Below are 13,605 nucleotides of genomic sequence, written 5' to 3' on the forward strand. Positions count from 1 at the left end.
GCATGCATTTATTTTCGTGAACAGAGGGGTTTAGCTTCTGTTTTGAATAAGCTGATGACTCAAGAACTAGGTTATAAAGTTGATACATATTTTGTTGTAATACGTGAATGCTATTGAGTATCTTTATAATTTATTTTTTTTTTAGATATCAGGTATTCTTGGGAGACCCTAATAACGTACTTCATTATATTAAGTACAGCGATTAACGTTTGTTCACATACTTTTAATTTTCTCTTTGTGTCTTCTGTTCAGTGATTATTCGTTTTTATGCCTTTACTATTTCCACAGGAGTTACACTTGTCCTTGTGGGTTTGTTTTGCCGAATTCACAGATTAGCAGCCTTGGTTTCATACCACATAGAATAATGCATTTAGAATATCTCTCCCTCAATCAATCAGTCTCTGTGTCTCACAGATAAAACCCAACCTGCCTGCTGTTTTAGTAAAGTCTTAAATTACAGATCAGTGGGCACTGTACTTTCTCTGTCAATCCCATCAACATTGTTTCTTCCAGCAGCAATCTCATAATCTCTTTAGGAGTAACCATTGTGATTAGCATTTTGAGTTACATTGCCCACCAGATAACAGTGATCAGAAGTCTGCCCACGGCCATGTATCACCCACCTCTACTTCCCCTGTGACTTCCTTGCATGCTTTGGACATCCCTTTTTCTAAAGTGGCCCAATTTAAGAGCACATAGTTCTTAAGAGTATAGCTCATCTAAGACAGAGTTCCTCATCAGCTCTGTCTGCAACAGGACATGAACCCTAGCCCTCTTGGCACATCAAGAGAAGAAGCTGTGGAAGTGCAGTTGTGGCACAACCATAACAATTGGGATGTCTTTAGGAATGCTCTAAGAAACAGAAGCCAACAGAAGCTAATGGAAGAGTCCTGAAAGAAATGCGAAGCAGTGATATTCAGCAAGAATTAATAGTCTTCCACCAAAAGGGATGGGAAGAGAATAGATCTACATCTGTTTTTCTAAAATTAGCTGTATTTTTTTCTAATTTCATGCTGTGTTTCTGATTATGGAATGGTTGATCAAACCAGGAGAGATAATCCAGTGCAGAGTGAGGAGGAGGCATGAAAGGATCTCAAGGGATGGGCTGAAACAAACATCTCTAGCCCTTACTTTATCTGAGTGTAAGAATTTATCTAGAATATGGCAGGACTGGAGCTAGTCTCCAAGGAGCCGAAACAGACACAGTAAGACAGATAAATGTTTTCTCAGGGAAAGGAAATGCTACATGATAATTGCCTGTTTTGTTTTTAGTGCGAGGTTAGCTGTCTTTCTACTCTTTATAATAGCAAGAAATCAGTGAAATAATCTCCTAAAGCAGCCAGGGTGAAACACTGTGGTGAAAAAGGCGAGTTTCCATCCTCCTTGCTCTGAGACTCCTGCTGAGACCGTGATGAGAAGAGCTTTTTTTAATTTTGATTCAAAGCATTCAGCTATGGAGACAATTGTGACTGCTTGCTGAAATATTTTGCCAGTGTTAACCTGAATAACCATTATATCTGTGGTGACAATCTCAATGTTGACTTTTCTTCTTTCATTGTATTTCCTCCCTGTAACCATCATGCTTGTAACTTCATGGAAGTATCAAAGAAATTCTCATGAAAGAGAAAGTTGTTCAAAGAATTTCCAAAGAGAAAACAGTTTGCCAAGTTTTCAAAAGTATATATTTTATTACCACTGTAAACATAATCACTCTGTGTTTTGGTTTGTGTATTTATTTTCGGGGTCTTTTGAAGGTACAGGCTTAATGCTGCTGGGAAAGAGAAACTCAAATTAATAAAAGAAAAAAGCTCAGAAATTGGGAATTGTTTCCTGAGCGTTTCCACCTCTGAGAGACTATTAGGAGTAAGGGTAGGAGCTGAGGTGGAGCAGGAGCATGGAAAGTGGAAACGAAGGAGGCTGTTGGAGAATGGGAAAGTGAGCCATGTTATGCCATTCCTTAGGCCCCAAACCCCAGTGTTGTACGTAGTGTGAAGTAAATACCCCCCACCCGGCTTCTGAGCAGCTTCTGAAAGCAGGAAGCTCCAGGCTGGCAGAGAGACTTCAGGGGGAGTTACAGGCACTCATGGTGCTGCTCCACTCAGCCCAGGCTGTGCTGAAAGCATAGCAAACTTTCAGGACGCCCATGTGAGAATTACTGTCCTCACAGAAGGCTTGTGTTTGTCTTGGCGATACCGCGGGAGTTTTGAATATGCACTGCATATGAAGTAAACTCTTTATTTTACCAGGTTTTCTCTAGCAGACTTCATTTATTTCTTTCTGCATTATTTCCACAAAATGAGAGTGTGTAGGATTCAAAATGGCTTCACTGGAAAACAGTAGGCCATTCTACCTCTTTCAGTTTCTTCCCACGGGATATGTGAGAGTTTTTTACCAATTTTTGAAACTAGAACGCAAGTTGCACACAGGATGCAAAACCAACTAGTACCTGCCACAGAGTAATGCTAAGCTTTTATGTTTTAAACCTCCCAGGGCCCTCCTGGAATTTCCTTAATTCCTAGCTTTTTATAATCTACGCACCATGCAATCTGGGGAGCAGCCAGCACACATCATGCAGCAATTGCTGGAGGAGTATTTATTTCCATCAAGATCAAAACTAGTCATGAGCGTGGCCTGTACCTCAGATCAAAATGATCAAAAGCCTGTTCAGATGATGTTCCACCGGACAAAGGACAATTCTTTTCTCTTTCTAGCCTACTTATCCAGGGTAAGATATGATGAATCAAGGAAGCTAAGGGTGGGCTGTTCTCTCCAAAATTACTCCTGGTGTTTTGATATCAGGTGTGTGAATATTCTGGTTCATGAAGAGGAAACCCCTCATCTCATATTTTGGGGAGCATTTTTCTTTCATTTATCACACAGCTAAAGGGACAGCTGAATCAATCAGAGAGCCCTTTGCAGGGTAATCTTTGGCAATTCAGTTGTTGATTAAACTTTCAGCAGTGAGCTGTGCTGGAAAAAATATTATTTTGTTGAAAATGAACTTCAAACTCTGAAAAGGTTACCTTCTTTGGATGTTCTTCAAAAGCACCAAATTGCAGACTAAATAAACAGATGTCACAGGTGTCACTTTAATATTTGGGACGTTCCCTATCAAAACACAATATCTCAAAACCTTCATTTTGTACTTTTTAATCCAAGCATGGCAAGGGCATATAGAAAGAGCATTTCTGGGTGTTTAAGACTTACAAATAGGACCGCCCACTTTGGTGAAGTCAAGCCTTTTGGTAACTAAAGGAGATTTTGTCCCTTATACAGTTTATTAGACCAGTTTCAAGCTTATGGGAACAGTGTTTGTGGTGTTTTGGTGAGGTATACAAGGGGTGTGGAGGGCACAGAGTGATCATAATCTAAACTGAACTCTGTTTAGGTATTTCTAGTTGACTGAGTGCCAGCTTCAAACAAATGAGGGTAACAGCTTTAAACAAACACAGTCTCACTCCATCAACACTCAAGATGTAGGCTCCACAATGAAAAAAAATAACATTTTGGACAAATTTGAGAAATAATTCTGAATTAATCAGAAAAGATAACAATAGTTACCCAAAAGCTTCCTAAGTATAGAAAAATGGAGTCTTGAGGTGATGGTGCATTGTCTGGTAGGCAATAGTAAGAACCTGGAAAGTATAATAAAGAAATTCTTGCATTTTTTCCAAGGACAAGACTCTTAACATTGCTGTTGTTGTTACTGTTGTTGTGAAGGATTGTGAAAATGCAGAAAATGAGAAGGCTGCAGCAGAAGCAACAAAGGCATTCCATACTATTATCCATAGTCATTCAAACAAACCACCCAACTGTGACAGCCAATTAAATAGTGTTTTCCAGGACTAACCTACAGCTAAAATGATACATCATGGTAGGAGAAAAGCTTCGTGTATTGCCAACAGCTTGTTACCTCCCTTTTTAACTGAAAAAACAATGAAAGGCTTGGATGAAAAGCATGCATTTTTCTCTGTGACTACAGATACCTCAAACAACGGCACTTTCATGGTGTTCCCAATCATTAATCATTCCTACACAGTTCAAGGGCAGCTAATTCACTGCTGGTTTGATTATTTTCAAGGCACTAATGAAACTACATTAGGAATATTTGAAAATGTAAAAAATATGGTAAAATCAAGTAGTTGGAACACTGACAGTTATCTGCAGCTAATACTGTTGTTAATTCTGGGTTATGTCACCCTGTCCACAAATCAATAGAAAGTAAAAAAGAAAAATTGTCTCCAGCTTATTGCTCTGCACATAACTGCAAAACAGAAAAATACAAATTAAATCATCATTTGATTTAGAAAAAAAAACGGTCACTTTTCCTCATCTCATTCAGTCATTTTTCTCAGCAAAATTTTCAGATTTCAAGGAGAGCTTTATAAAATTTAAATAAGAAGAAATGTTCTCCATGGGACAATTACTCACTTACTGTACAGGTAAAAGGACCATAGTCTGTTTTCTTGGGTTTGGAAGTGACTTTTGGAAGCTAAGTGAGCATTGTCAAGCACCAATTTTAAAATCCTGTTTTCAAAGATAACCTTATTAGAGGTGATAGAGAGGTTTTCAGTGCCAGAATGTTACTTCTTATTTTCAGATTGTACTAAGAATTTCTTGCAAGTAGAACAAACTGTCTTTTTTACATGATAAGATATTCATTTAAGGGGAGCTGCAAAAAAGAACTGATGACAAATTGTTTGGTCATAAGCTAGCCATCATTGGAGGAAAAAAAGAAAACAAAGACCTTTCAGAGGTACACATTAGCTACTAGGAGGAAAGCTTTATATTTTCATGTGATCAAACAAAAGGCAAATAAGCTGATTTCATTTTACTGAAAAGTGTTAGTCTTTCCAGAAACAGTAAAAACTATTGGTAATTGAAAACTTCCTAAAAGGCCTGATTTATGTAGTTAGAGATTCAGCTGAGTACTTGTGTATGTCAGGAGTCTTCAGCTGGGAAACATTCTCATATTCTAGTTTTGCATTCTTACTCTTTCAATTTCTTAAAATTTGAAAAACTTTTTCCATATGTCATCAGACTTGGACAGGTTGTGGAATACTCAAACAGATGCCATTTCGATGAAGTTTTTAAGTGTGGGGAATTTAACATGTAACTTAATTTATGAATTTATTTTTAAAGGCAAACAATTAAATACATTAAAATCATAATAAATTATTTTTCTATCAATCCCTTCAAGTTTATAACTGAATTTTGCATCAGAGAAAATTAATATTATATCAGAAATATGTGATGTACTAAAGGAAATAGGATTTCCCTAGAATTTCCCTTCATATATAGACCTATTTTTTCTCTTAGGGTTGGCCCTTCTTCTCAAGGAGAATATCTTGTCAGAACTGTGGGTGCTCTGGAGCACAGCTTTAGATAACCCATCCAGGCACAGTGTGAATATGCGGTATAAGTTGGAAAAATCTCCGGTCTGTTTTTGTAGTATGGGAAATGAAGTGCCTGTAAGACAAGAAAACTTAGTGACAAAACACTTTACTGTGTGTAACCTTGGTGTCATTTCATGGAGAACATAGTTTCACCTTTCTGCTGCTGGGAAGAAGTTTTAGTGAAAGACTTGTTTTTATTTCTTCCTGTGTCCATTATAGTAGTCACTGGTTGCTGTCAAACAATAAAAAGGTAAAGAAAGATTCAGTAATTAACATTTTGGTGCAGTGGTAAGAACAGAACATAAAGAACATTATTAGAGTTGTAGGAAGTTGCTTCATCTGAGCATCATTTCTCTGAAACCTGATGTCCTGCCTGAAATCTCTAAGTGCAACCATTACATTTCATAAGGATCTAAAATTGCAGATATTAGCTAGCAAATGAAAAAGATTCCTTTCTTATATTATATTATATTGACCTGTATATGAGACCAACACAGAAACCTTTCTTCTGGCAGTTTCTTTTTTGGATGCTGTGTGTTGGACATCACTGTACTAGTGTTGTGCAAAGCAGTATACGGAAGCCGTTTACTTCACTGGGAACTGTGTGCCTGTTGTCAGTGAAAATAAAGGTAATTTTCCCAAAGTGTGCACAGCCTTAGCTCCATTAGAAGTGAAGAACTGAGTTCCAGTTTCAAAAGTGACCTCTGCCCCTTCCTAGTAGTGACTATATGAATAACATACCCCATTATCTGCTTGGTTGAAGACTGAAGCAATCCCAAAGATTAATGTAAAGGATGTACTGATCTAATATTCACTTCTAAAAAGGATTAATGGACATATTAAAAAAGACAAAATTGCAATTCAGATATTAAATGGAAATGTGCATTTATTTTTACTGCGAAGATTCTGTTTTGTAGTTTATAGATTCTGCCTGAACATTGTAAACACTTAACATTAAAAACATAATGCTGAAGTGTTGAAAAAGTCAATGCAACTAATTTCAAACAACTTTGATGTAGTTTTCTTTTTAAAATGTTACTTTTCTTTCTATGACCTCGGTTTACAAAAAGAAAAATGCATTTTGTAAAGAACTCAATAACTCAGAAGATCAGTGAACCATTTGATTTGAATTGAAATGTTTTCGTTAAGGTGAATGGAGTTACAGTGGCCCATTGCAGAGGTAATATTGAATAATGATAATTTTCTGGTGTGTTCTAGTTGCAGTAATGAGTAAAGGAGATTCAAAATGGTAGTTGGACAGCGGTGTTGGCATGGCCTTACTTCTAGGCTAATGTAATCTGTTTCCCAGCCAGAGTTTACCTGGATGGAAACCACAATGATACACCTATACTGCTCTTGGTGCCCACTTTGCTCAGATCTAGCTGCAGTATCTTCTCAGAACACTGCATTGTGGAGCTCAAGGTCTTTCTTTCCTTTGCTGGGGTAGAAATCCTAAATATCATTAAATATGTGCAATATACTAGAAGAGAATTATGGCTGCCCTTAAATTTAGTAAAAATAAAGCATTCATATAAAATAACCTCAAATATGAATATCATGCAAAAACTTGTCCTGTAAAAAGACAGCACTGTCATTAGCCAGCTGTATACAAATGGTCTTTGATTCTATAAATACTGATTCTGACATGTGAGCTAAAAAAGCAACTCAGTCAGCATTTGGAGAAACCTGTAGCCATGTCTGGCATATTCCTCTCTACAGAAGCTGAATTGCCAAACTCTTGTCACAGGACTTTCAAGGGCTAAAATGATACAGAGTTGATTGTAAACAAAAAGATTAGCAGTCTACCATCTTAAACCTGGTGAATTAAGGCTGTCCTTTTTTGAATAATAAGGGTAATGTTGTGTACATTACATTGCATCCTTTAAGTGTGTGGAGATGTGCAACTTTGTGCTCATCGAGATGAAAAAAGAAGTCTCTTTGGATTCAAATCTGTCAGCTTCCTTGAAAAATAAGCCTAATAATGCAATGAAAAACAGTGGTGAGATAGGCTACGAAGAAAAATTGTCCTTAATGCCTTTGGTGGCTAGGCTTTAATTCCTAAGGTGATCTATTACCTGGTATTTAGATACACGCTAGTCCTACTTATGCACCTATTGATCATTTGCCATCTAGAGATGAGAGGCCCAGAGTGTGTTTTGCACTAGAATTACAGTGTCAGTGAATTGGGTTTCCTGGTGTTGTAACATCAGCTTTGGAAGAATGGCCTGCCAAAAATGTAATAGCACAGGAGAACCAGATGGCTCTTAGCAAAATTGCTGTCCTCAGTTTAGTCTACGAGCTCTTCTAACTATCTATAAACAACAAAAAAAAAAAAAAACCACCACAACACTGTTTGTACAATAGCATTTCTTTTTTACACCTTCCGTTTAAAAACTTCTAAAACTTAGACAAACAAAAATGTAATAAAAGCAAGTTCAGAGTGGTCAAAAGCAAAGATATACTAGACTTTTCCTCACAGTCTTAATTCTCCTTTGTTCAGATACACCAAGAGTGCATTTACGCGGGGACCTAAGAAGATGTTTTCCTCTGTATTATCCTACTCTATTAGCCTGCGTTGTAGAGCATATGCTTTGTGTCATATCAGCAAACACTGTCCCTGTCATGGGACACACAACTCTGTGATACTAAGAGGGTCTTTCTTGATACAATCAGATGGCTGTTTCTACAGGGTTCACAGGTGAAGTAGCCTGGAAAGAGAAAGAGAAACATAAGCAAATCAAACACGTCCTTCCCCAGCCTCCAGTGGCTGTAGTTCACAATTCAAATATGGAGTTTTACAGTTTCTTCCATGGGGTATGAAATGCATAAATTAGTATGTTTGTATGTTCACCTATAAAATTTTGTCTGTTTGTCCATGTGTATTTTAATTTCTGCAGTTATACCTGCTATGATTGCTCACATACAGAAACACAGTACAGAAACACAACAGTAAAGATGGAGTGAAAGAAAGGATGAGGTTCATGTAAATTATGGTATTAACCTGTTCAGGGTGGTAAGCTACTGACTGCTCAGCTCTTAGCATTTGGGATACGAGGTGTCCATAAAGAAGCACGAACATGCCTTTTTGGTTCTTCTGTAGTGTGGCCTGCTGAACAACTGCTAACAAAGAGAATAATTAATTTACTGAATTTACACAAACACCACCCCAAAAGGCACTACCATAATCAGGGGAATTTACCATTCTCCAGCTTACGTGTGTTGCTCCTGTTCATCTCTCACACCTCTTTAATCAGTCTGCCCTACAACAAAAAAGTGTCAGCAAATTGTACCTGGCAGCTGGGACTTTTCAGAGACAATAGAATGTGCTAGGGCAGAAATTGTTATGGCACAAGACCAAGGCAAGTGCAATGTTTGGCCTGTTTTCCAAAGTAGTTAGAGGGGGGAAAATTTTTTCTTAGGCAGTAAAAAAGGATAACATAGCTCCATTGGCCTGAATGTATTCTGATGCTCTACACCTGGACAGACCTTACCAAACACCAAATAGTAGTGGGAAGTGTGGAACTGATTTTAATTTGCTTATCATGCTTTCATTGCAGGAATATCAAATTGATATATTTTTTGCCCAGACGTGGACAGATAGCCGTCTTCGCTTCAACAGCACCATGAAAATACTGACTCTGAACAGCAACATGGTGGGCTTGATCTGGATCCCGGACACAATATTTCGTAACTCAAAGACCGCAGAGGCTCACTGGATCACCACCCCCAACCAGCTCCTCCGCATATGGAATGATGGCAAGATCTTGTACACCCTCAGGTAAGCACTCGGCAAGATGCAGAGCTGAAAGCTTTTCCTGCCTCTGGCGTAGTAGTAGTAGTAATTTTCAATGGTATCTTCATTCTCCTCTGCTGTTTTCTTCCTGATGCTTGCCTAATCATGCTTGACAAATACTGAAGTATTCAAGCGTAAGTAGTGCTGAGTTTAAAAACCAAAGTCTTGTCTTTCTAAAAAAGAAACCTGGAGAACTGGAAATGGGTCTGTCTGAATTGTAGAAGTTGAGCTTTTTAGTGCTGTAATAAAATTAGGAGCATGTAGTCCCATAAAACCTGTCAGAAACCTTTTTGATCAGAGATAGATCAGCGATAGATATCAGTAGGGCTAGATAAAGTATTTCTAGATTCATGCTAATGTCAATACTTGATTCTTCAAATAAGTCATGCTGAAAGATAGTCTGTCACATTGCATCACAAGGGTAAATTGCTGGAGGAAAGGCTTTTAGAGTTTTTCTAATCTATATGATACCATCAACTGGATGGTATTAGAAATACTGTCTATATTTGCATTAAAAAAGCCTGTGAAAATGAAAAATGTGTTTACTTATGGAAGAGATGAATTGCTCAGAAGGGAGTTCTGCCATAAGCTGTATTCCATATGGCAAACTGTTTCAGAACTACCCTTTCATGCTACATTTTCTTCAGTGATTGTGTTCAGCCCTCTCAGTGCAACCTTAAGTTATGATCATACTTGCAGTTGCACTTCAAGAGAAAGTCTTTGGCAAAAAATAAGAAAGGAATTAAACAGCTGGAAAAGCTACTGATATTTTTAGTGCCCTTCCCTTCTCAGGCTTGCTCCATCATGAAAAGCTCTTGCTTATTTTAGTAGCCTTTAGCTAAAGACATCAGTTATTAGGATGTCAATTCCAGTACCCTCTTAGTTGTGTTTGTTTGTTTTCTGCTTTGTTTTGCAATTAAGCCCTGTTGCAGTATTACAGTTAATTATCTATCTACTAGTATTTAGACTTACATACCTATCACTAAAGAAGTAATTTGTTGCATGAACTGCAAAATTTGCCTAAAACAGCTAAAAAAAAAGAGGGGTGATACTTGACCCAGTGGATTGTTTGGGTGAGCATTTTTAGTTTGTGAAAAATGTTTTGAGTCTTTTTCACCTACTCAGGTCAGCCTCTTTTTTTACTTAAGAGGAGTTGTTAGTGATCATTGTTCACTGATAACACCATGTAATTCAAAACCAATTTATCTGACTAAGTGTCAGAATTGGTATGGCATGGAAGCAGTAACAACTGTATGCCCTGCTACTGTCAGGTGTTAATGAGTGTTCTGCATTCAGGAGAAGTTGTACAAGGTTCAGTCATGCTCCATGCCTTTCCATTCCCTTCCCACTTTCGGGTGCGAATACACTCCTACTGTAACATCACAGCATTAGCAAAACTAGCCAGCTGCAACAAGGCTTTTACCATCACATACCAGGTTAACTTCAATAAGTAGTTCCCACACCTTGCCCCAGCACAGCCACCAACCCCCACAAGGTTTCAACGGTTCATCTACTGTCCGTGCTGTTCCTTCACCCTCTTCAGGCCAATTCACCCTATTTCTTGCCTCTGCTGCATCCAGACTCTTCCTTCCTGGGTTCCTCTTCCAGCCAGCCTTTCCTCATCCAGGCCCTCTTCTTCTCCCAGGGCCTCTCCTACATCTAGGGTGCTCTCTCTCCTCCCTCTACTTCTCCCAGGTCTGTCTTCACCTAGTACTCCTCTTCCATCTCCCTTAGAGCTATTTAACTACTTAGCAGCAACCAGCCACAGCTACACCTTATCTACATCAGCCAACCCACTGCCCCTCAAGCCAGCCCACAGCTGTATATTATCAATGTTAATTAACCTGCCTTCAATCCTCTATAATTCCTCTGCACTGTAATACTGCAAATCCTTTTCTAGTGTCAGTTCTAAAAAAGTTAAGTTCCTCACAAGTGACCTTCTCCAAGACAGAGGTTTTCTCTGCCATCCTAAGTCTGAGACACAAATCTTTCCCCATCCAGTCTGTTAGCTTTTGAATTAGTTTAAAAAAAAGAAAAGAAGCCAACAAAAACCGTCGTGCCATACACTTTCTGCATAAATTCAGGCATGCAATTAATGTAAAGTCTGTTTCTTGAAAAAGACTGTATAATAACTAGCAATCTACCTGGATAAATAGATTTACTTTCTAAGTTACCAGATTGAAGATTATCTGGTTTTAACAGTAATTTTAAAATCAGCTCCATTCATAGTGTCCGTTGTGTTATGGATATCATGTAAAACAAGCTTTCAAGTGGGGCTGAAGAGATTTTTGCTGATCTCATTTTTACATCTGTACAGCAGAGATTTATTGAGTTTTTGAGAAACAGCCCAAAATGATTGAAAGAATTTTAAGTTCACACTATAAGTAAATTTGGAGACTATTCCATATAAAATTCTTTATGAGGTTTTAATTTAGTGGAATCACATACCACCACATCAGCAGTATTCCTGTTGTTTTTGTAAAGAATAGTTGTTCCCATCCCATGTCCTTCAGTGATGAATTGTCTAGAGAAAAAGATACGTGCAGATTTCTTGGGATCAAGAAATTCTTAATGATGTGCCTGAAATGATTTGTGAATTTACATAATTATTATTGTTTTGGATCAAGTCTAAATAACCAATGAACAATCTGCAAATACAGTCCTTTCCTTTCAGGCCTTGCTTATGCATGTCAAAGTGCTCTTGCATGATATCTACAGTTACCCTGCCTTTTCCTCTGACTGTTCATTGTGCTGATGTGCAGTAACAAATGCTTGGTTTCTCCATAGGCTTACCATCAATGCTGAGTGCCAGCTGCAGCTGCACAATTTCCCAATGGATGAACACTCATGTCCTCTGATATTCTCTAGCTGTAAGTAATACTTTGATGCCTGTTGTGTATGACTAGTACGCAGAGGTACAAATTTAATTCTTCTTTATGTCAGGTTGTTCAACCATTCCACAACAGGTATAGAAAGTTTAGGTTTGCTTAAATATTCAAGGAATTTTTGTTTTCCTCACAAACATTCCTGGTTGATATATTTATGCCATGAATTCTTCTGTGGATTGACTGTTATTTTTGCCAGAACCAGTCTTTCTAGTTGATAGACTTTCAGTGAGAGCAGATATTCATACCAGTCTGTGTTATGTTAATCTATACAATCGTGTGACATGCAAATAAGAATAGAAGTTGCAGTTTTCTTGTGGAGGTGCACAGCTTGGGGACATGCAGAGCAATCTCTGAACGTCTAAGTTAATAACAAATATCATGGTAATGCCTCTTTGTTCCATAATAACAGTAAATGGTGTAACATAAATCTCATTTTCCTTTTATTGCTCAGTTTGTCCGGTAGTCACAATGTTGTATGTGGTGGTGTTGGTATATTTAGAATCTACCTAACAGGCAAAACAAATACATTGGTGAAATGGATGGAAAACAAAAGTCAGGTGAGTTATTCTTGGGGTCCAATATTACTGTGAGGAAAAGTTATCTTAATGCTGATTCATTTGAAAAAGCTTGAGTGCTGTCCACTCATGGGTGCACCTGCACAGTTTTGTTATCACACAATGTGAATGTTTTACAAACATTTTTAAAAGATTCTCCACTAAAGATTTTTCTTTTGATAGATGCCAAGACTCAGGATCTGTGTTCTGAATGGGAAATGTTTTATCTTTCTATTTAGAAAATAGCTTTTTTTCCATCTTCTCTTAAAATGTGATAGGAGAATAACACTATTTAATGTCTTCATAATATGTATGCTGTTGTGATAGTAGGGTATTAATTTCCATGTATGAAAAGTATACAAACAGTAATCCTCAATTAGAAACCAGATTTGAATTTCAGCTGATCCAGGGTGTATTCTTCATTTTCCCCAGGAAAACTCTTTTTAAAAATCTGCCAGTGTAAATAACTCCCTTTCCCCCAAAACATTATCACTACATTGCCATTTTTTATGATCTATGTATATAAGTGAGCCTGGTCAAAAATACACAGTAGTGTGTTTCATTCAGATGTGTGGAATATATGAATAATCAACAAGAGGCATATAGCTCTGGAATGAGCTTTCATGCTAATGAACATTTCTTACTGAACTATATGCACCCCAGCTATCTTTCATTACTGCATCAAGCTACTCTTACCTTGTGGCAACTGCTATTGATTTGTTGAGGTACAGGGAAAGGAGTGTGTGATCTTAAAACTTAAATCCCAGTCCAGAGATACCAACTAAACCTACCACATAAATCTGATAGTTTCTGTGCTAGCAATACCCGAAGAAGGAGAACTCTAATAGAAAACACTTCAGACTTGCATTCCCTAACAGCTAGACAGTTGCCGAATGCAAGTAAGTTATGCTTTGTGGTTTCTGTTTAAAGAGGGAGGATATCAGTGGGAACTTAAAAAGGCTCTGCTCAATGGC

The 13,605-nt window shown here is 37.8% G+C and overlaps 1 protein-coding gene across 2 annotated transcripts in view; it reads left to right on the plus strand.

Moving 5' to 3' along the window:
• Positions 1–13,605, plus strand: part of GABRG3 (gamma-aminobutyric acid type A receptor subunit gamma3) — a 344,678-nt gene that overhangs the window by 163,974 nt on the left and 167,099 nt on the right. For both annotated transcript variants that reach the window (XM_080377389.1, XM_080377388.1), the window contains 2 exons: positions 8,954–9,174; positions 11,977–12,059. In XM_080377389.1, coding sequence (XP_080233515.1) covers positions 8,954–9,174; positions 11,977–12,059 — 304 coding nt within the window. The remainder of the gene's footprint in view (positions 1–8,953; positions 9,175–11,976; positions 12,060–13,605) is intronic.

The sequence above is a fragment of the Falco punctatus genome, assembly GCF_963210335.1.
Source record: "Falco punctatus genome assembly, chromosome: 2".
Lineage (NCBI taxonomy): Eukaryota > Metazoa > Chordata > Aves > Falconiformes > Falconidae > Falco > Falco punctatus.